The sequence below is a fragment of the Mytilus trossulus genome, chromosome 2 (genome assembly GCF_036588685.1).
Source record: "Mytilus trossulus isolate FHL-02 chromosome 2, PNRI_Mtr1.1.1.hap1, whole genome shotgun sequence".
In the NCBI taxonomy this organism is placed as follows: Eukaryota; Metazoa; Mollusca; class Bivalvia; order Mytilida; family Mytilidae; genus Mytilus; species Mytilus trossulus.
In genome coordinates this window covers 54,252,926-54,277,919 of record NC_086374.1, presented here as the reverse complement: position 1 = coordinate 54,277,919, position 24,994 = coordinate 54,252,926, and the positions used below count along the sequence as shown (strand labels likewise).

The 24,994-nt window shown below is 30.6% G+C and overlaps 1 protein-coding gene across 1 annotated transcript; it reads left to right on the top strand.

The window, feature by feature from the left end:
- Positions 1 to 925: 925 nt before the first annotated feature.
- Positions 926 to 24,994, top strand: LOC134707579 (calcium-binding mitochondrial carrier protein SCaMC-2-like). The gene is made up of 10 exons (XM_063567480.1): positions 926 to 1,158; positions 2,502 to 2,628; positions 3,212 to 3,299; positions 3,384 to 3,498; positions 5,565 to 5,723; positions 6,292 to 6,444; positions 10,435 to 10,542; positions 16,269 to 16,436; positions 17,759 to 17,903; positions 20,341 to 24,994. The coding sequence occupies exons 1-10, from the start codon at positions 991 to 993 to the stop codon at positions 20,511 to 20,513; spliced, it is 1,404 nt and encodes a 467-aa protein (XP_063423550.1). The 5' UTR covers positions 926 to 990; the 3' UTR covers positions 20,514 to 24,994.

Here is a 24,994-nt window from a genome sequence, read left to right as displayed (position 1 = left end):
CATTAAGGAATACAAACTCGACCCACTTATGAAATGAGTTAAATCCCATTGAATAAACGTCTGCCGTCAACTCGCCCCACTAAATGAAATAATTACACCGTACTGAATAAAGCATACCACAATATTAATATATGTGTCTAAGCCTTGCTTATAATTATCTGATAATGTAAGTGATAAATGTGCCCTGGACAAATATTACTAGTTTAAAAGTCCATGGTTACAGAATTTACTAGTATAATTAGGTCGATGTTTATAGTAATCTAACTTTCTGTTCTTAAAATCAGCCAATGACATTTCATCCTTCCAATTTTTGAAGCGTTTTGTATCAATCGTACAAAACCTATAAAGTTCGTTAAAGCAGAAAGTAAAAAATACCGTTTTCAGATCCTTGTAAGCAAAGCTTGTACAAATGATCAGTATTTCAGTCAGATTGGGCCTACCAACTAGTCCCATGCACTTATGAATTAAATGAATACTTATGAAAACCTTAGAAATTGCATCTTTTATTTTTCTATTTGATTGGTTGAAATAAAGCAGAAAGAAGTAAATATTAGTATTTCTGTCATGAACGATGTAAGTGACCATTGTAACGGTTTATGAATAATGTTTGTTTTCTGGTAAATATAATACATTTTTTTTTTATTATGTCTAAGTATAATTTATAAACTTTAAACACAGCGATTCAAGTTAAATTATATCGATATACAGTTTGTGCAATATCAAACTCCCATAGGAAGCTCTTTGAATAACATTAGATATATTAAACATGTAAATATATGGGGTTTTTTTCATTGTTTAGCAGAAAATACAAATGGAAGAACAGTGGGGCTTGTTTTATATAAACGTTGTTGAACACTTTTATTAAACTTATATTGTGGTTATTAGCTACAACATTTGCTTTAACCAATTAGAAACTATCTTACATTCACTGCGGGATTGTTCAACCAAAATATCGTCTACTGTTGACAGGATCAGGACATACAGTTCACGATGTCTAGTGGCGAAGAAGACGCATCCAAACTGAATCCTATGGAAACAGCTAAACTCAAAGAACTGTTTAACAAAATAGATAAAAATAGGGATGGAAAGATAGACATAATAGACTTGAGCACAGCTTTATCGGAACTCAAAGTGGCACAATTGCCTGGTCATGCACAGGTGCTTTTTTTTTTACCTGTCCTTCCAGTTCATTAACTCTTTGAATAACATTCTAAGGATATGATACGCCTACACATATTAGTTGAATATTATTCATTTCTCTCATATGTCAACAGTCACTAACAACCTGAAATGAAGTATCTACGCTATATAACTTGAGGTTTTACTCTCTTGAATATTCTACACCACCCTCCCTTCATATTTTTCCTATAATGTTTTTATTTATATGTTCCTTTAATAAATAAAATGATAGTTTTCATAGTGTCACAACATATTCTGCATGGAAAATATGTCTTTCTCATCAAGTTTTATTTGAAAATGTAGAGTCATATTTTTTTTATAGGCTTTTACTTTGCATCAATTCTCCAAATGGAACATTATGTCTGGTTGATAAGTTACTTTGGAACTTTTGTACTAGTTTGTTAGTTCCAGTTTGGACTTATTTGGCCAAAAGGAACTTTCTAACTACATGTAGTTGATATGTTCTGTTGGAACTTTATAGCTAGTCACTTTGTTCCACCGGTCGAACATTTAACCCAGAGGACGAACCCATATTTTGACTATTTTATTTATTGTGTCGACGTCTGCTAAGTAAACGCATCATTGTAAATATAACGGAATTGATGAGACTGTCATCAAAGTGAGAGCGTTAGCGCTATAAAACCAGGTTTAATCCACCATTTTCTACATTTGAAAGAAGTCCAGAATATGACAGTTCCTCTCCATTTGGTTTTGATGCATATTGTTATTTGATTTTGCCATGTGATTATGGACTTTCAGAATTGATTTTCCTCTAAGTTCAGTATTTTTGTGATTTTACTTTTTATTAAGTTTCTCAAGAACTTTTCGGCTAGTTAGTTCTTTCTGCCGAAATCTTTCCAACATCGAAACAAAAGAGCATTTACAAGATTACCCTAATCTGAAGCTGTCATCACCATCTTGTGCAAAAAAATAATTCTAGACCAACTATATAAATAATTTGAATTCAAAACTATATTTTGGTGCATGTTTATTCAATGAGTAGAGAAAGTGATTGTTATAATCTCAGAGTCAGATTTAATGATATTTAAAAATTCAGGACTGGTCTAAATTCATTTCATATTTAAAGGAAATGTTGAGATAAATTTCTTTAGTTAGGACCATTCAACTTCTTAATCTAATTTTGGGTATCCATAGTTTTCCATACATTTATAAAAAAAACTTCTGCCCAAGAATTGAATATTTAACGTTTAAACTAATTTTGGTTGTTGAGTTTGGCATCAATGATCATTTAGAAAAACAGAATAAACACAGTAATTTGGCAAGAATACACATTTTTCCACATATTAGTTGTTTTTTTTCAGGAGTTTTTCCAGAGACATGACACAAATCATGATGGGCAGATTACATTCAAAGAATTTGTAGAATTTATTTCTGAGCACGAGAAAAGACTGCACGAGATCTTCACAAAAGTAGACGTAAATCGTGATGGTAAGTATAAATTCCAATGAATGTGACCATAAAAAAATGTTTTAATTTTATAATACTACCATCAAAAAATTTTGAGGTTGTATATTGCTGTCATGTCATTGTCGGAATACATTAAGAGTTTTTAAAAAGAGAGGGGAGGGGGGGAGGGTGTTAAAACAATTTTCTTTTTGGGAGAGGGTAAATTTTTATTCTTCAAGATTTTTGCACACAAACAAGAACTCTTCAATTGAATTTAAATTCAAATCATTTAACCTATCGTATGTTCTTTGATTAAATTTATTACGTGTGATCAGAAACCTATATAATGTATCAAATATTTGATTACAATCCAAATTCAGACCTGTATCAAGCTTGAATACTGTGTCCCTTTTTGCCCAAACTATTCAGGGTTTGACCTTTTTGGTCGTATCCAGCTGCACTCAGCAAAGTAGTTTATTCTACATGTAGTTGTTTTTTTGGAAAGTCTCAAGATACCCTTTTTCATATATTGTTTGTTCATATCTTTAAAAATCATCCATTTTTTAAAATAAGATGGAAAACAAATTGGGGGAAAAAAATATTTTAAAGTTTCTTTATATTTTAGGTTCTATTGATGTGAATGAAATAATGGAAAGTTTCAAGAAGCTAGGCATGAAGGTAGAAAGGAAAGAAGCAGATCAATTAATGAAAATGTAAGTATAAATATATGACTCATCCCTTTAAAAACATCCATTTCATAAAATTTCAAGTCTCTAACATAAGCAATTTATTAATAGGATGGATAAAGATGGATCTAGGAAGATAAATTGGTCTGAATGGCGAGACTACTTAATATTGTCATCTGGTGTGACTAAACTAGAGGATATACTTCATTACTGGAGACATGCAACAGTAAGTTATTAGTTTATACTGGTAAATTCAATCTCATAAATTATATTATTGTCTAGACACAAGCTTGAAACTTTTGTAGTAGTTGTTTTGTTTCAAGATCATGAAGTTTTGAAGCACCACATTCAATTTTCCCTTTATATTTGATTTTCATAGTTCTGATTAGTCCTACTTCTTAAACTGTCATCAGGGATTAAGAAACCTTTAATGTAATTTTTCTTTTCCAAGCTTTTTTAACAATTCCACAGATACCATGTTGCAATGGTCAAAAGTAATTTAAGGTTATGATTTAATGAATATAATTCATTTATAAAATGTAATTTATTTACAAGAATGAAATTCATTTATAATTTAAGTTTACAAATTAAAAGATATTTCATCTTTTATTTCTTGAGAACCTTAGTAAAGGCTAGAAGTTTAAAGGAGCATTGTTCTAAGCAAACCCTGTATATTTTTGTGAAGATGTTCTGATTATAAAAACAAATAAGCTACTTAAACGATGATTGCAATTGAATAACAAATGTGACAGACATCAACTAACCGTGGACAGTAGTGTAGCAGCACAAAACAAGAATAAATAGAAAGACATAGAAAAAATAAGTAGTATAAAGACAAAAGACAGATCCCAATTAAAAAGTAGTTTTAATAATAAAAATATATTCAGTGCATGTCTTTAAAAAATGTGTGAGTACCCCAAAAAGAGTTATCAGTAACCAAAATAGAAATTATTTAGGACACCTGCATTTACTATGAATTTATTTGAATTATCTCAGATAAAATAAAAGAACATGAATGAGAAATAATTAATAATGTGTTGGAGGTAAAAAAAAAGGAGTAATTTCCTTTTTAATTTAAGCAAACTAAACATCAGTGTTAATGTTTATCAAACATATAACAAAGTTTAGAAAAACTAACTGCAATAAATGTTTTTGTTTAAGTAGTCTAGGTTCCTCTTTCAATAAAGATGATGAAAAATGTGCAAGATAAACAATAAATTTGTTAGGTAATAAATTATATTTTGTGTGCCTTATCTCCCTTAGACTACATGTAACTGGTTAATTCCAGTTAAGTTAAATCTACTTTCTTTATCAGTGTATACAACATCATGCATGTTGTACATGATTTTTTTGGAAATTAATAAGGAAAACAACAGGTAAAACAGAGAGAGGTGTAATTAACCTGTCATTAATCATAAGATAAAACTACATGAGGATGAAATACTTATAAAAAACATGTGACAACTTAAAACATTCATATGTATGCTAGATGGACTCACATAATAAGATGTGATCTTCTTAATAATGAGGTAAGCACTGATTTTCTTTTTGCATCTGTTTGCAATTGTGTATATGAGTGTGGCAATGATGGGTTTTTTTTTTGGAAGGGAAGGGGGGGGGGGCTCCCTTTTGATTTTTTGTAAATTTTAAGATTTTACATTTCCCAGGACAGGGTTTTATTATCTAATAAAAAAAGGGGGGATTCTCCAGTTTTCAGACAATAACTCAAAAGTGCTTTGAGCAGTTTTCCTGAAACTTTGGTGAATTGTTCATATCTGTTAACTTAAACTCCCTTTTAATTTTTACAAATTTTTAATGGACCCTTCCAAGTTATGGGATTTAATTCATAAAAAAGGGGATATTTGCCAGTTCCAGACAATAACTTAGTTACTCAAAAGCAATTTTCATAAAACTTTGGTGACTGGTTTATATCTATTAGAATAACCTCCCTTTAGTTTTTGTTTTATTCATTTCTGAATTGACATTGAGGAGGTATGGAACTTTATTCGTTGAAAAAGCGACTATTGTATTGTGCAGCCCTTTATTATCTTGTGAGGTGAGATGAGATTTAGCTGTAGTTATACAATACTGGTAATATGATAGCCCAGTTATCACTATCAACATTATAAAATGAAAAGATGCAGATTCATGTCAGCATTAGATGTCAAACAACTTTCAATGCCTTTGCTATTTTTGAATATTTGGTAAGCATTAGATAAGAACACAACAACTACTGCTCTGATTCATTTCCAATATTGAAATGTAAAATTATAGAACTTGTAATCTTTTCAGATTATAGACATTGGTGAGAATGCAATTGTACCAGATGATTTTACAGAGAAGGAAATGCAGACAGGAATGTGGTGGCGTCACCTAGTGGCAGGAGGAATTGCTGGAGCTGTATCAAGAACAGCTACTGCACCGCTGGATCGTATCAAAATATTCCTGCAGGTAAATTGAGCCTCAAGATAAAATATTTATCCTTCATCATCAATATAGAATTTTGTTATGATAATAAGAGGTCAGACATAATCATCAGTTATCAAATAAATGGTATTTCCAATTTCTGAATTTGTATTAAGGAGAATACACTTGATGTCATGTATGTAGGACAAACTATTTTTAATGCCAATATTAAGGCAAGAAATATGGGAGGAGCATGTTGTGATATAAAAAGAATTGTCACAATTTGTATCTACGTATTTTCCAATCTTGCTAGCATTATGATAACAACTGTAAAGATGTTATAATAAATAGTGATCTTGTAGCGAACACACAACCCTATACTGTGTTTGTTTTTTTCTACGATATCTAGTTAAGAAAAACTTTATCTTGGAGAAGTGAAATCAGGAAGAAATAAACAAATTTTACAACAATAAAAAAAAAAAAATATTCCTTTGATTGTATTTAAGATTACTCAAAAATTGTTAAATTTTCAAAATTTGAAATTCTTCATATTTCCTCTTTGAATTAAGATCAGAATGAAAATGGCTTTTACTGTAACATTTCTTTCTTATAGGTTCATGGAAGTAAAAATTCAAATTATGGTGTTGTAAATGGATTGCAGTACATGGTCAAAGAAGGAGGAGTTAAATCTCTGTGGAGGGGCAATTTTATAAATGTTCTTAAAATTGCACCAGAATCTGCTATCAAATTTATGGCTTATGAACAAGTAAGTATTCAGAGTAACTAAAAGAAATACACAAGTAGTAAAACCAAAAACTGAACATAATTGAAAAATCGAAAATATTTAAAAACATAATAAGCATTCATTTGTTTCATAATAAAAAAAACATTGCCACATATAAGGTGGCTCTGGCCTCAGTGTTCTCCCCAGGATTTTGGGATAGCACCAGGGTAACGCGTGACGAAATGAATTTTACAGTATTTTGTGTCGTGTTGCGTCGCTTATTTTTTTCTTGTTACTTTGTGTCATAACCTGTTTGCCTTTGTTTTGTTTACTGTGGTACTGTGTTGATGGACTTTGGGTCAGAAAATTATTGGCAGAATAAGTAAATCAATAAACAGTTTGTATTCTTTAATATCTTTGAAGAATAAATAAAAGAAAGCACAATTAGTCTTTAAGCTAAAGTCACTTCTTATATTTTGATCAAGCCATTTTGTCCCAATACTTGTAGTTACACTACACATTCCCCATGTTTGATTTCACCATAACAATGAACTTTGAACAAGATTTTGATACAGAACCTTCAGTAAATTAAAAACTATTTTCCATAGTTTTAAACCTGATTTTTTTAGGCAACAAATTAATTTTAACAGGTATTACTTTGTTACAGACATTGAGAGTACTCTATAAAAGATAACTATTCTCAAAGCTATTGTCCTGCATGGGAAAGTATGAAAGTTGTGGCAGAAGGCTTTAAAAAACCTGTTACAATCATATAGATTTTACAATAAAAAAAATACCTGTTTATTATTATATGTTTGTGCATCAATATTGGTATGATTCTCAAAAATAATTTGCAAAACATTTTCGTTGGTATGTTCTAAGAATGTTTTTATCCTTAATGTAACATTCTAATATAATTTTGCATTCAATTTGTACTTTATTTTTATTTGCAATGAGAAATTATATATGAGGAGCATTTATTTGTAATTAGCAAAATCAGGGGAAGTAACTCCACAATTAATTCTTACAGGGCAAATTATTTTGACTTGAGACTGGCGTAATAGGGTTCATTAACAAATGTCTGCTTGTCCCTCACAAGTCTGTTATTACAATTATGATCTCTTAATTAATTAAAACACAAAAGAATCATGTACATCGATTAAATCCAATCATCAAGGTTAACCTCAACCAGGTAAATCGATCACGTGGTGTAAACAATCTACTTGTCAATACTGGATTAAACTGGTTAGAACTGGTCAATTTTTTAGCACCACGGAGAAAAATTATACATCGCGGCAAGAACGATACCACCGCGGTAGAAAATTATACATCGCGGGCCCGTGGTCCTTTAAGGGCCTGGGGAGAACACTGAATAGAACATGTAGAAGTTTCTAACAGAAGTGCCGTATTTTTAGTTATTTTATTCTTTGAAATAAATGAATCAAATTGGTCGAAAAAAAAATTAAGGGTCACCGACCATTTAAGCTCAAAATTTTACTTTTTAACAGGTATGTAAAAGGGACCATTTTTCAATGAAATGATAGGGAAAATAGAGGTGTTGACATATATTTTTATCGGAATATAAAAAAAAAGTTCTATGACAATTTGCACAAAACTGAAATATAGCTTCAAAGAATGAGCCAATAAAAAACTTGGTCACCGATAAGGAAACTAAGGAGACTACGCAATCCTACATTCCGTCGTTGTCGGCGGCGGTGTCCACAAATATTCACTCTGTGGTTAAAGTTTTTGAAATTTTAATAACTTTCTTAAACTATACTGGATTTCTACCAAACTTGGACAGAAGCTTGTTTATGATCGTAAGATAGTATCCAGAAGTAAATTTTGTAAAAATAAATTCCGTTTTTTCCGTATTTTTCTTTTAAATGGACTTAGTTTTTTCTGCGGGGATTCATTACATTCACTCTGTGGTTAAAGTTTTAGAATTTTAATAACTTTCTTAAACTATCCTTGGTTTGTACCAAACTTAGACAGAAGCTTGTTTATGATCATAAGATAGTATCCAGAAGCAAATTTTATGAAAAAATAAATTCATTTTTTCCGTATTTTACTTTTAAATGGACTTAGTTTTTTCTGCAGGGAAACATTACATTCACTCTGTGGTAAAAGTTTTTAAAATTTAAATAACTTTCTTAAACTATCCTGGGTTTGTACCAAACTTGGACAGAAGCTTGTTTATGATCATAAGATAGTATCCAGAAGCAAATTTTATGAAAAAATAAATTCATTTTTTCCGTATTTTACTTTTAAATGGACTTAGTTTTTTCTGCAGGGAAACATTACATTCACTCTGTGGTAAAAGTTTTTAAAATTTAAATAACTTTCTTAAACTATCCTGGGTTTGTACCAAACTTGGACAGAAGCTTATTTATGATCATAAGATAGTATCCAGAAGTAAATTTTGTATAAAGATAACTCCATTTTTTCCGTATTTTACTTTTAAATTGACTTAGATTTTCTTCAAGTTAACATTACATACAGTCTGCAGTTAAAGTTTTCAAAACATTTATTAGATTCATTAACTATCCTAGATTTTTACCAAACTTTGACAGAACCTTCTTACAATCATAGGATAGTATCAAGAGGTATATTTTTATTGATTTTTTGCCTCATTTTTGTTGAGCCTGCAATTTACAGCAAAAGTTGGCGAGACACTGGGTTCCGTGGAACCCTTACAAATTTTTCATAAATCTAAGTAATCTTTTACAAAAATCTTCTCCTCTGAAACTACTGGGCCAAATTAATCCAAACTTGGCCACAATCATCTTTGGGGTATCTGGTTTGAAAAATGTGTCCGATGACCTGGCCATTCAACCAAGATGGACCCCACGGCTAAAAATAGAACATGGGTAAAATGTAGATTTTGGCTTATAAATCTGAAACCAAAGCATTTAGAGCAAATCTGACAAGGAGTTAAAATGTTAATCAAGTCAATATCTATCTGCCCTGAAATTTTAGATGAATTAGACAATTGGTTGTTGGGTTGCTGCCCTCCAATTGGTAATTTTTAAAGAAATTTTGCTGTTTTTGGTTATTATATTGAATACTATTATAGATAGAGATAAACTGTAGACAGCAATAATGTTCAGCAAACTAAGATCTACAAATAAGTCAACATGACCTAAATGGTCAATTGACCCCTTAAGGAGTAATTGCCCTTTATAGTCAATTTTTAACAATTTCATTAATTTGGTAAATTTATGTAAATTTTTACGAAATATTTTTCTCTGTTACTAATGGGCAAGGTTCATTATAGATATAATTGTAAGAAGCAAGAACGTTCAGTAAAGTAAGAACTTCAAACACATCACCATCACCAAAATACAATTTTGTCATGAATCCATTTGTGTCCTTTGTTTAATATGCACATAGACCAAGGTGAGCGACACAGGCTCTTTAGAGCCTCTAGTTTTCATTATACTTTTATTGTATTTTCTGTAAGGGTTTGATTTGAATAATGACCTTTTTTTTAAATTACTTGTATTCGTAAATTGTAGTAGTAGAGAGAAAGATTTTCACATAAGGAGGCATGTGATACTGATTATTTTTAAAATTGCTATCAATTACTATAAATTCAGAAATTATTGTGATGTTTTTTATTATTGCGAAAAAAATGCCACAGGGTTAAAATCACAATAATTGAAACTCACATTTTGAAATTTTTTGTATGAATTAAAAAGGATTTTTCTCAAAATTGCAAATATTAAAATCAAAATTTATTCTAAAATGACAAAATCACTAATAAATGCACGCAATAATTTCTGAATTTACGATAGTTAATGATACTGATTTCATCTATACATTTTTATATGATGTATATTAAAAATGTTGCTTGATTAAAACCTTGTTTTTCTTGACATATTTTTTTTAAAAACAAATTATAAATGAAAAATGTGTTGTGTATAAATTTTAGTACTGATCTACATTTACCTTTGACTGGTACACAAATTAAAGAAACTGAAATCATACTTCATTGATTTAGCATTATGATACAAACTTTTCTTTTATTAGTATAAATCCATGTTCAAAGGTGACAGAAGCGAAATAACAATGGTGGAGAGATTAATGTCTGGATCTTTGGCAGGAGCTACAGCACAAACAATTATCTATCCAATGGAGGTTTGTTATTAAGTAAAATAATCCCTATCACAGTCTGTTGATACCATAATAGAAAATATTTCAGGACTTCAGATTTTGTGATGGCAAAATTGTTCTCTAAGTAGGAAAAAAAGATTTATGTATTAGTTTGGGATATGGTGAGGTTCATGGGGAACCATGAGTGCTATTTGGTTTGTAGTTGTACACAAGTGTTGGCATCTCATTTCCATGGATAATTTATGGATTTTGTCATGGTCTATTGACTTAACTTTTTGCCTATTTTACATGTATTAGTTTGTGATTAGGTCAGGTTAACAGCTTAGGAGAAACTATAAGTGGTTGGTCAATGATGTTTGGTATGCAGATGTATTAGCATTGACACATCCCATTTCTATGGCGATAGTTTGGCTGCTCCCTCTCCCCTATTAAAATAAATTTGTTTATTAAAGTGTCACATATTGATTGCCATAAAACCAGTTATGGTTAGCAAGTAAACAAAAATATTATTAATATCTTTGAAATTTGGAACACTTCCATTTTTTTTTTACCAATCAATGCATTTGAATGGGGACATATGTTTAGAATCCCCCTTTTAAAAATGGATGGATTTGCCCCTGTTTTAGTATGGTGATGTGGACAAGATATCAAGGAAAGTGATTACCTATTTTGTATAATCTACTATGTTTATAACCTGAAATCTTCTCCATTGATTTAGTATCTTTCATAGTAACTTCTGTTTGAGTCGTTGGCCCATTTTTATGCCCCTGTCACTAGGCTAAAGGGGCATTAAGTGTTACCCTTGACTGTCCTTCTGTCTTCAGTTTGTCCTTTCGTCCGTCCCAAAAGTATTTCCAAATATTATAAGCAAGCTTGAGTGGGGGCATTTATGTCCACGGACACATTCATCTTTAATTGTCAAAATGACTGCCCAATTCCAGAGTGTTTCTCTGAAAAGAGCAGTGTTGGATTTTTTAAGGTATTTGTTTAATATTTACATTTATAGCAGATCAATTGCATAAAAAAATCGAAACATGTTTCTGAATCCCATTTTTAAAGGCAGTGCTTTAAGGCCTGACTTTTAAGTCATGAGGTTCATCTTTTCATACGCAATCCATGCTGGGGGTCTTTTGGCCAGATATAGATCCGGAAATGTTCGAATTTCTCCTCTTCTTTTTATGGTATGATATGGTTTTTGTTTCTTTCATTTACATTGGGGACTAAAGAAACGATCAGTGTGTATTGTTCGTTTTATAGAACTTGTTAAAAGTGTGTATTTTGCATTATAAGCAGTCAACCTGACTACAAACTATCATTATTTGTATATTCCGTGTGGAAAGAGGTCGGGTCAATTTCCAAGTGTTATCTGACATCTAAAGATTCTTTAATTAGTTCAGACGTTGATATAACAATGAAAAGTCGACTGAACATGATTAATATTGCATCTTCTATAATTCAAAGCGGAATTCGGTTTATGAACGAGAAACCGTATATTTCGGTATTAGTTACGTATGTTATCTACGTATTATCCTGGTTCCCGGTACTACGTTCCGGGTATTAGCTATTTGATATATTTGATGTGTAACATTACAATCGGGTACCAGCCAATCTACGTGTGTATGTGTACATGATTTACCGCCAAAATGACCGACTTAAAAAATAGTCCATAAACGTTCCGTATAATGATATGCAAATTCATAATTAATCGTAACTTTTTTTTTATCTTTGTATAATTAATATAACAAAATGGATTCCACAAAATTGAAAATAGCATTATTTTACGAGGATTTCTCATATTTTTTTCACTTCGGGGCGCAGTAATACGTATGTTTTGAAGAAGCTCGACGAATTTAACAAAGTGAATTGAGAAGGAAACGGATAGATATACGTTCTTGCTATCAGGTAAAACAATTTAAATGTACAGAACAAACACATTTACTTCACACAAATAGTACAGGCTTAAGCTTTTTATTGTCTAGCTTATACACGACTGTAGTCAAGTGTTTAAACGACGGCGGTGACATACTGGGTCAAGTCTAAATATGTAAACATATCCACGTGCTATTAGGTAGAACGCATCGTAATGCAATATCTACAATTTTTCCTCCTTTATACATCGTTAAACCAGATATATTTCTCCTTTTTACATCGTTTAACCGGATTTATTTCTCTTTCAAATACACTTAAACACGGGTTGTATGTACGTATCTTTTCTAGTGTTTTCTTGTTGTTATTAAAGTTCATTTGTTGATGTTTAGAAATTTTTGAACGACTGAACACAGGAGTGAATGAATGCAACACTTATATATACTGAAGACTTGGGCTGTACAATGATAGTATACGTATATCATACTGATAATCATTCTAGCAGTAATTATGTTAGTTTAGGATGTAATGTCTAATGACAGGAATTCATGAGCTATGCCTCAGGCTTTCTGAAAAAATATCAATGACAATGTAGACAGGAACAAAACATTGACACGAATGATGCTCTCTTCTATGTTATATAGTTATTTAGGTATATGTGTTGCACAAGTTTCAATTAAACTTAAGTTGTAAAACTTTTTTTCAGGGCACAAACCCACTTTAAAGAGACTTGTCTACTGCCATACCCATCCTATTTTCATGCACCATTTGCAAGCGAGAGACTGAATGGTTTGCAAAATTAAAAATCAGGACGGTGTCCAATTAAAACAAAAGAACTAAACTGGATGAATATTGTAGGAGAAATCTAGACATGCTAGAGGAAAGTTTTGATTTGTGAAATTGGTTTTCCTGAAAAGTCATTCATCCTAGCCTGCAGAAAGGAACTATAACTGTCCACCACCAACTGACGAGCTAATGTTGAGCTTCACATATGGAATTACTCAAATACCATCAATGTCTATGTTTTCAGCACAGATTTCACAATTTATGACACAGCTGTGCTTTTTTTTATACTGTTAAAGAGTTGTATACTAAATTTTATTTTTTTATCAATAAATATATATTATATTAATTGTGTCATCTAAGAACAAAGTCTTGTATTTTGCCAAAAGATGCATACTAGTGAATGAAAGTGGTGCAGTTCATTTTGCTTTGGTATATAGAATTGAATTACAATTGTTCATGTTATTGGAATGCATATAAAAATAAGGAGATGTGGTACAATGTATATGATATTAAGTGAGTTTATCAAGCAAAAGTGAATACGAAATAGGTATAAGCAGTTACAGGTACTACTGTACAATCTCAAACAAGGAGAAAAACTCATACCGTAAAGAGAATTTCATATTTACAAGTAAGTTTTGTTTTTGCGTTGAAAAATTTTCTTCTATTGTTTTAATTGCAAATATGGGAAGTGGTTAAAATGCTAATGAGACAGCTGTTATGGCCACAGAGCCTTAATTGAAAACTTCTTTTTCATTCATACCGGTAGATTTTGCCTGGAGTTAGAAACATATCTGCCAACTTTTCAAAATGCACATGGGGGTTTTATGTGAAAGATGGTTCATATAGTCATACAAAACCTTCAAGGGGGGCTTCAAATCGAAGCAGGACAAGTCGCCCCACTGGCTAATCGGCCCACTTTTTAAAAAAACACCACAAACTGATTTATCAAATCACCCCACATGTGAAATTGGTTAAATCATGTTTAATATTACTCCTGCCAACTCGCCCCACATGTGAAATTGGTTAAATCATTTTAAATCGGGGTTCTCGCTAAGGATTTTTGAAGGCGAGTCCAGGGACTCGTCATTTTTGGCCACGGTGAGTCATGGTAACTGTGTTCAGTTTTTATACAAAATATTTCAATATTGATGTATTTGTGGACTCACCATTTTTGAAAATGGTGAGTCCAGACAGATTTTGTTGAGTCCAGGACTCATGGACTCGCCTTAGCGAGAACCCTGTTTAATATTACTCCTGCCAACTCGCCCTACTTATAAAAAAACAGTAATTTTTAGATTAATATATATATATATATAATTAAAAATAAAAACTCGCACCACTTTAATGAAAACTAATCTACACAGAATACAAACAAACCGAAAATTAATTTAATTACTATTATTGATATATACTGAAGAATAAATGTAAGTTTTGAAGCTTAGTTATTTGCATAACAATTGAAAAGAAACCTGTTAATTGTATCATAATGCAATATAAGGAATTGAACTTATATTCAATGGGATAACATCTTTTTCCATACGTGGGGCGAGTTGGCATTACTAAATTCATCCTGGTTAATAATATATTTATCTAGATTTCACCGATTTCCATTAGGTGGGACCAGTTGGCAGGAGTAATATTAACAGAATTTAACTTATATACACATGATACAACGGGAGAACAACTTTTTACATAAGTGGGGCGAGTTGGCATTACTAAATTCTTCCTGGTTAATAATATATTTATCTAGATAGTAACGTTTTCTATTAGGTGGGGCGAGTTGGCAGGAGTAATATTTAAGGGATTTAACACAGTTCACAAGTGGGGCGATTTGGTAATCCAGGTTGGGGCAGGTTTTTTTTTAAAGTGGGGCGAGTTAGTGAAAAAGTGGGGCTATTTGCTAATGGGGCGATTGTCATGGATTCCCTTCAAATATATTCTAATGTGGTTTTTGGCTTCTTCTTGCATTAACAAGCTTATAGCCATTGTTGAATAAATTGTTTTCTTTAAATAGTCGACAAAATTGCTCTTACAAAATTTCCATTTGGGAGCCTCAAGCTCGATGGGGGAAATACTCTGCAAATACTGACAGTTGGCAGGTATGGTCATCAAAATAGTTGACATGTTACTATGTACATTTACCATTATGTTACTTGATGTTCTTGCTATACACACAGTACAGAGACTAGTCAATCTTTGTGAACTATTTTTTATGGGAGTCATAGAATATGCCTATACAATCAATAATTAAAAATAGTCTATTTATATTGAAAAGGAAAAGTTCTTATATGTCTAAAGAAGAGGGACGAAAGTCACCAAAGGGACAGTCAAACTCATAAATTTAAAGCAAACTGACAAGGCCATGGCTAAAAATGCATTTCATGGCGAGGCACAGAAAATATACTGTAAACAGTAGACTATAGATATAGGTGAACTAAGGTACAAAAGAACTCTAAATCTTAAATTCTACATACCACCTCTGTTCTATGGAAGATAATGATATAACTGGACTAGAAATACACACAACCTGTAATTAACTGCCTTTACAGCGCTTTCGCGCTTTGATTGACAAAAATGTATAAATTGATCTCTTGGTGTGTAAATATTTGTATGCCCCTGATGTAATGTTAAGCCCCTTTACAAATGGAAAATTACTAAATTTTTCGTTTCCATTCTCTTAAGTTTGCCTCATCAAAATGTTATGAAACTAATACACAATGCTTTTTACCACAAAATACAGATAAATTTGAATTTTTGTGGTGTCACTTTTACTGATCTAAAGTTTTGCCCGCTTACAAATGGAAGAATTGCTGGATTTTCCATTTCTGATCTCTAACTTAGGTTAGCCTCAACCAAATCTAATGAAACGTATACACATCATGCTTATTACTATGAAACTAAGATTGAATACAAATTTGGGTAGTGTCACTAACAGTTCTTGAGTTGTGTCCCTTTATAACATTATATGCAATCATGGCATCATCTGTGTCTTAAGGACACATTTCCCATTAATCTTTTGATAAATACTGTTTAAATTTAGACAGCAGTTTTTAGAGTTTAAATAAAAGACTATAAAAATTGAACATTTGTAATTACAGGTGTTAAAGACAAGATTAGCATTGAGGAAGACCGGTCAGTTTGATGGTATCATTGACTGTGCAAAAAAAGTTTACAAGTCAGAAGGTGCACAAGTATTTTACCGTGGCTATGTTCCTAATATGCTTGGTATTATTCCATATGCTGGTATAGATCTGGCTATATATGAGGTAAGAACAATCCACTATATATTGATCTTTACACTTTGTGAATGCTCTTTTATTTGCTAAGGTGAATTGTTTATAAAAAATCATTGTTAATAGTTATTTAAATCTGTGACTTCAGAATTTTCATAAATAAAATATCAGTGGGGAAATCTGCTACTTGAGAGGTATGAATTTTCTGGTGTTTTTTTTTTAATTATTGCATAACTGACCGGTATTTATTTATATGCTTGTTGATATGGACGAACTGAAGTTAGTTTAAAAAATTATGTTATCCAGTCTTCATAACAGGTGTTGCTCTCCACCTATTAAAATTTACTAAAAATTATGATCCAATTGCAATTGTTTCATCAAATCAAATTTCATCTGGTCAAAATTTTACCGAAATTGCTATTAACAAACCGCAGTCAAATCATATACTGTGGATTCATTTATTTTTGTGGATACCAATTTTTGTGGATTAAAGAAAACTTACATGTTCGTGGATACTTATTTTCGTGGTTTTGCCGAAATCTGCATACAAGCCTTTAGAAAATTTGTTATTCGTTGAACATTTAATTTGTGGTTAGACTCTACCCACGAAAGCCACGAAAATTGGTATCCAAAGAATAATAATGAATCCACAGTATATGATAGTATCTGGATGTGATATTAAAAAAAAGCATTCTTACCATCCTATTGAGTCAGAAGACAGCTATAAATGAATTTCAATTTTCAATGATGATGATAGAATTCCAGCAGCAAACTAAATGCAAATTCAGTAGGAGAACATGATAATGCAAGATGAAAGCAAGCCCTGCTTTTATCTCAGTCAATTAATAATAAATTTGACCCTAAATTTGAAGATTTTGCAACAGAATATTTTTAAGTTTTAATCTTTAGCATTATACCCCAAATATACACAGAAAAAGTCCCATAAGATTTAACTTGAGGAAAACTCAAAAATCGCGATTTTAAAATTCCTATGGAGATTTGCATTGATATGGGAGATAACTCTGCAAAAAATGGCAGAAATATCAATTCAAATTGATACAAAATTATAACTTGACCGCTTCTATTCATCAGAATGTATTAATTTCTTGATATTATAGCCGTCTTTAAAGTATAACAAACAAATCTAAAGGTGTTTTCATATCTTATATTAAGCCAACCTTCTTTTGTTCTTTCTCTTTAATGAAGCAATTCTAAGTTTGGTTTTTGTTTTGGTTTACTCAGTAAGGGATCAAATTGCTTTCTAATGACTGTATTTATAATACTTATAACAATGAATTGGAAAATTAATCCATTTGGAATAAAGGCTTTTAGATATTGAAATTTCTTTTTTTCAGACACTAAGAAACATCTACACAAAGAGAACAGGAGGAGCTGACCCAGGAATATTTGCATTATTAGCTTGTGGTACATGTAGTAGTACATGTGGACAGTTAGCTAGTTATCCTTTAGCTCTGGTCAGAACAAGACTTCAGGCACAACGTAAGTATTCAAAGACATTCGTAGACATGAATAACACTGATTATCATGGATTTATACATATATTGGTTGCTTTTAACTTTCAGATTTAATTAGATTTACCATGGTCCCAGGATTCATTTTTTTCTGAAAGGAATTGGTTTATCAACTTATTTGTTCTTTCTTTTTGTCTGATATTGGGATTTTTTCACCAAAAAAATCATTGGAAATACTTTTAGAGTTTACTATATAGTCCTTATTGTCTTCTATAAAGCAGTAACTATAAGTGATAAATGCTTGATTTTTAAATCACATCATCAGTAAGTCAGATCTTACCAGCAGTGGTATGATTGCCCATGAGACAACTCTCCACAAGAGACCAAATGACACAGTAATTTATAACTATAGGTCACTGTTCACATAAATACAAGTAATGAAAGTTACCAACCAATGTCCAACTTTCTATATTTGTGTATTTTTAATAATTAATCAACAAATTGATTCTGTGAATTTTATGTTCTAGAGAGACATATAAAGACAAGTATGTATGGTTTGTGTGTGAAGATATGTTGTCACTGTAAATTAATCAATGTGTCATGTATAATATGTTTCAACAAACAGTGCTATCATCTTTGTTCCTTCATACGTCATAAGAACTTCATCATAGGGAATAAACATACCAAAAAAGCATTGTTTTCGGTTTCTAAGTTTTTCATTTCGTTGTTTTAACCCTTTCCTCCATAATGACGCCTTTTGACGCCACCCCCTTTACTCCATAATGACGCCTTTTGACGCCTGTGTAGTACCTCAGTTGAAATGCTCTGACTATGAAATGTCTGGATCAGACTTAGAAAAAATTGTATCCAATATGAAAAGGATATCCATGAGAACATCTGACTTGAATTTCATTGATGAAATATTTGTTTTCACAATGCATCAATACTTTAAACCTGATGATTTTTTTTTTATTGAAAAAATCCTATGCGAATCTAGTATGTAAAAAAAAAAAATCCATGGAGGAAAGGGTTAAGTGTTGTAATTTTTTTTTATGAATATCTGATACAAGTGAATTTTTTGTGCATTTATTCTATTTTTTAAAATTTTTTATTGGTGTTTATCAAATTTTTAAAATCTTGGTGTACTTTTGGTTTTAAAGTAATTAATTCCATTTCATGGTTGCCTGCTTGTTTTTTGTTGTTGTTTTTTTTAAATTATTTCTCATAAATTCTAAATACAAAAAATCAGCTTTTAACATGGAGAGGATGATGTTTTCAATTAGTAACCTAAATGTTGACACAACAATATATATTAATATCACTGAATCATGCAAATATTTGTAAATTCATTAAATGAAAAAGTTTGCTTGGAAGAACTGTATATTGATTTCAGCAAAATAATTGAGGGAGGTGCCTGCCTTAACATTCACCTATACTTGTTTTGGCAGTCACCTGTCTCTAATGGTGACTTGAAGACTCTCCCAAACGTATTTTATATAATGTAATTCTGTTCGTCAAACACCTGTCTAACTCAATCAATGGTCACCTACTACTCGCACGATATAATATGTTTATATTCATAATAATCTACCACTATAATCATGACAAAAAATATGTGTTTAGTTATGAGGCAAAATGAGAATAGGAATCCGTTATCAACCAAGATTGTACTTGTAATAGGAAGAGTATTTGTGAATACTTCATTTTTAACTCTTTTTGTTTTCCAACATTATCGCCAATTTATTTCTTGATGTATATTTATGCATTCTAAATGTAGGAAAATAATACATGTTATTTGCCCATTATCTTGAAAACCCTTATAAGAGGGTGGTAAAGGGTTATTTTCGTGCAACGTGATCACCGTTTTTATTTCACGTTCAACATGTTTTTACTTTTTATTTGACGTTCAGTCGTGCAAGACAGGTGCCTCATTCAACGTGTTCTGCTTATTTAATTTCACATGCATCGTGATTTTCAAAGTCTTATTTTGCGTGCTCGTATTTTTCAAATAAAATTCAAACACTTGACAGGGATCATCAAGAAATACTTTTTTAACAGTCGTAAACCAATTATATTATAAATGTGTATACTACATCGGGAATATCAAGTAAAACAAAGCGTTATATATACAAGAAGACAGTGACTCAGTCACAAAAGGTTCACATACAAGTATTTATTTTTCGTGCAACGTTCATTACAGAAACTATTTCACGTTTTTTCGTGCAAGCACCCCCCTTTGCCACCCTCTTATAAAAACAAATTTAAATGACAATGGAAAACTGAAACTACATTCATGTTGCTGTCCAATTCATAAATTACAGACAGAAAAGTCACTAAAGTAATATCAGTTAATTTCCACCCAAAAAAATATTTTGTCCTTTGATCCTTGAACCTTATTCCTGACTTCCATCAATTAACTATAAAATTTTAAAAAATTAACATATAATTTGTGTTTTTTTTTATAGGAGAAGGACATGACACAATGTCAGGAATGTTTAAGAAAATCATCAAACAAGATGGACCATTGGGACTGTATCGTGGTTTGACACCTAATTTTCTCAAAGTTCTTCCAGCAGTTAGTATAAGTTATGTGGTTTATGAAAAGACTCGGACTGCACTTGGTGTAAATATGTCTTAATGTAGATTTTTATTTAGGTGTTTATAATAAATACTTTATTGTAAGTGTCCATTATCAAACTGCGATACATTTACTACAATTTTATAAGCACTTGCATAATTAAGAGATTTAGACTAATGTTCAGGCTTTTTGATTGGAAGTTATATGCCATGTGACTAGAAATCAGACTGAGGCTGTCTTTATTTTTGTATCTTCCTTAGTTAGCACCTATTTATATAGTTGATATTGTAACTTTAAGGATATTTCAAGTGGTAGCAATATTTTACAGTACAGTTAAAAAAAAAAATCTTTATGAGAATTATTAAGAATTATTAACAGTAAAAATTATTTCTTTCAAAACTATTTTCTGCTGTTTAAGATTTTTTTACATTGATAAGAAAAAAAGGTTTGAGAGGAAATAAATGCTTAAGTATGGTTTGTGAGAAGAATTTGTCCACAGAAGTTAAGTTTGTCTCAATTTTTTTCCCATTACAAGATCTTTATGTTTTTTCTTATTCTATCTTTCTGATTATATGCAATAGATAACGATATTTAATATTTTTTATTTGAAGTAATTATCATCTCTTAGCAGTATATTATTAGTTGTGTGCCATGTATTTTTTGTTAAGGATATAGAAAACCATACTAACAGAGGCTTAAATCTCATATATTTAGCTGTATTATTGTAATGTACTATTCAAATATTTATATAGTCAGTTATATAGAAACGGTTTGTTAATGTCTGAACCATTTTATAATTATTATAGGTTGATTGTTAATTTTGACGTTTTTTTATTTTCCCAATTAATCTGTTAAAATTGTTTAAATTGATACATGTACTACCACATCCTGTTAAGTTTAAGATATTTTGCTACAAGATTTTGAAAAGCCAGAAATATCTATTTGGGATGGGATGTTCATATCTGTTTCAACAAAATAGATAAGCAAAATTATGATATGCTAAGAATGTTAAATTGACATCACAAATGACATTTCTGTACTAAAGTGACAGAACACTATTGTGCCATTTATTCTTTTTAATCAATTAGCATAATTTTTGAAAGGATTATTATTTTTTGCAATTTCAGAAATTGTTAAATAACCTTGCCCTCACACCACTGCCAAAATGAAATAGCCAGTAATCATTCCCTACATTGACAACACTATAATTTAAAATTATAGCTATAAATAAATTTATAATTATTACATCATTCATATTTTAACCTTTCTTTGACAAAGCAGCATTATTAGCTGAAAGATAGAAACTTTAGAAAAAAACAAAACTTAAGGCAGTTGTTTTCCATTCATTCTGTTGGTTCATAATGTCCAGTGTTTGATTTTTAGGTTTTATTGATTTTTCCCATTATGATTTTATACCTTGGAGTTTGAAATTTTGTTTCATTGTAATACCTTTTTTCATTAAGGTAGTACCTAACACCTTGACTAAAATTAATTTGGCTTGTTTAATTTTCATAATATTCTGTATACCCTTTGACAAAAATATAAAAAAAATAAAAAAAACTTGAACCCATCCTTCCCTCGTAAAAATTTCATTGGATATATAGCAGTTTGATAAAATCTAATTTTGTTCATTGAGAAGCTTAATATTTCCTTAACAGAACAAAGTGATTAAAACGTTTAGCTGATATTTACAGAGTTATCTCCCTGTAGTATTAGGAACCCCCTTTAATTCATGGAATTCTATTATCTATTAAGAGAATACTGACAATTATTTTAACCTTTTTGTTTGTTTTTGTTTATTTACAAAGGCAGTGTTCTCCACGGGGCCATTAAACAGCATGCTACCATGGCACTATATTTGTTTAGTCATAGTGCTGCAGACAAAATAAATTTATAATATAATGTATTATAAATGTTCTGGTATAATTTGAAGGAAGCAGTGCTATTTCAAATTTTTAAAGTGCTATTTAAATATACTTTGGAGAACACTGAAAGGTGGTTCAGTTTTATTTGCAGCAACTTTTATTAAGTTTATTTTGTTAAATGATAACCCAGAGGACCAATGGTTATTTGTTTTACCTTCATGATTTGGTTACTAAGGGATTTTGTTTTATTTTTCATTGGTGCAGTTAAATTTTGTTATTTCTATTTTTTGTGAATGTTGCACATGATAGTTACAAATTGCAAAACTTCTCTCAAGTCACGCCATCCACCTGGTTTAAATTTGTTTCAAAATTTTGTTTATCATTTATGAAAGATATTTATAGTTAGTCTTAACTATGATGTTATGTATGTGTTAGTCTATAATAAGTCTTAACTATGATGTTATGTATATGTTATTCATTTTTTATGCTCTTCAACTTGTGCTTTATTTGGCCTTTAAAACTTTTTTGATTAAAGCGTCATCTTTGAGTCTTTTGAAGACAAAGCACACATCTGGCATACATATTTTAAGCCTGGTTTCTAGGATAAGTTTGTTTTCAAAAACCATGACATATTTTTCTGAAGCATTCCAAAATTTTTGAGTATTTACTTATTTTTTAATAGAAATTGGCTCTAGTAGAAATTTCAGTGTTTTTTATCAATTAGTTTGTGGAAATAGTTATATCGAATTCACCAATTTTCAATCCAAATGCATTCAGTATACATGTACTTTTAGACATATTCATTTGTATAAAACAACATTGAAACTCATAATGTTCAAGTTTTGTGATTTCACAATTTCGAAATTTTAGTGAAAACCAAATTTGACATTGCCAGTTTTATATAATATATGCATTATTTGAGATGTATGATTTACTGAAACATAGCAGTTAATCAGAAAGAGAATAAGATATAGTAGTTACAAAAAAATATGTTCAGTGGCAAATATTTGTCTTTGGTGATATCTTATTTTAAATAGAAATTTTGGAAACATTTCAGAATTTAATGTGGTTTGCATAATATTTCCTAAAGGATACATCATAGCTTAGTTAATTGTCAATAGATATCCAACCAATGGTGCAATTATTATACCCCTCCCTCTGCTTGCAAGATACAAAAAAAAAAGTTTCTGGGGGTGTATGTGAATCGATATGTTTGTCTGTCTGTCCATGTGACTTGTAATTAACATCTTGATAGTGCTGCTGATAATGTGCTTAAAGAAATAAAGTCTCAGGTCTACATGTTTAAGGTGGAGTTGATAAAACTTACATACTTACTTCAATATTGCAATATGTGGTTATAGTATTGAGGGGTGGGTATTATTTTTTTTATTTTTGGTGTAAGAACAATTAAATTGCTCTTTATTCTGTAGTTCTGTTTCTATTTATTGAAAATTTTACATATCTTTAGGGTTACTGCAATTTATATACAGGTCCCCAACTTCCAGTTGATAAAACAAAGTGTTAAGCTACAATCTGCTGACAAGATTTTTTTTGGAACTTGATGCTTTTGTATAATTTAAAATTTTGTCTTCCCTGTTTCAAGATAGATGGAGAATAAAAAGTTAAATCTTAATTGAAAAGGGTAATCGTCATATTTTGATTTACATTGTTTATAACTTGCAGGCATGTGTAATTTAGTGATTAGTAAAATGATTATAAATGTTGGTATACAAGTATGAATGAAAGAGGTGACTGATAAGGAAATTGTACTATTTTGCTCATTTTCTGAAAAAAATTCAAGCATTGCATAACAGGATTGTTTTTCATTGATATTGAATACATCTTATATTGTTAAACGCTACATGTATATTTATGTAAAAGAGAAGGTAAAACAGAGCTTTTGTAACAATATTATATTTTAAACATGTGGCAGAGAAATGTTAGGAACAACTTTTTGAAAGGGGATTCACTTGGTTATACCTGAGGGAAAGACATTTTTGTTCTTTGATTTGATTTGATTTAATGTATTTAAAAAGAAAAACGGAAAAGGAAAAATAATTCTAACCTTTTCCTGGATTTAAAAGACAAAAGTGTTATAAGCTTGATTTTTAATCCTTTCAATGTAGCTGCCATAAACATGTAATCAATCTTATGTTTGTAAACAATTTCACATAAAAAAAAACCTCTTTGGAGATTTTCTATACTCTTTGTGTTTTAGTTGAATACATGTATGTATGTATGTCTGTCTGTTTGTTGGTCTTTATGTGAGTGTTTGTAGTAGTGTCATACAGAATGCTTGGGATTCATAGACCTGGATTTACTATGTCAGGTTGAGGATTACACCTGGAGAACTTTGCTTATACATGTACACCTTAAATGTTTGCATTGAAGTAAAGTAAAGTTACTTTGGAATCATACCAGATATATGCTTATAAAACCAAATATACTTATGAATGTTTGATATGTCATGTACTCTGCTGTCTTATATATATTATAATGTGATTTAAATGTGATGATTTGTTACTGTTTTGATTAAATCTCATTTTTTACCCATAATTATTAATAATCTGAAATAGTTTGTACTCGTTGTAATGAACGTCCTGTTTAACTGCAGGATATTTCTGCTTGTATTATATGTCACTATTTTTTTACAATTAAAAAAAATATATAAATTCA

What these genes read in the sequence shown, in the direction of transcription:
- LOC134707579 (XM_063567480.1), top strand. Translation starts at nt 991, where the DNA reads ATGTCTAGTGGCGAAGAAGACGCATCCAAACTGAATCCTATGGAAACA. An exon ending in AATTTATGGCTTATGAACAA is followed by an intron (nt 6,445 to 10,434) that starts GTAAGTATTCAG and finishes TTCTTTTATTAG; the next exon opens with TATAAATCCATGTTCAAAGG. An exon ending in CAATTATCTATCCAATGGAG is followed by an intron (nt 10,543 to 16,268) that starts GTTTGTTATTAA and finishes TTGTAATTACAG; the next exon opens with GTGTTAAAGACAAGATTAGC.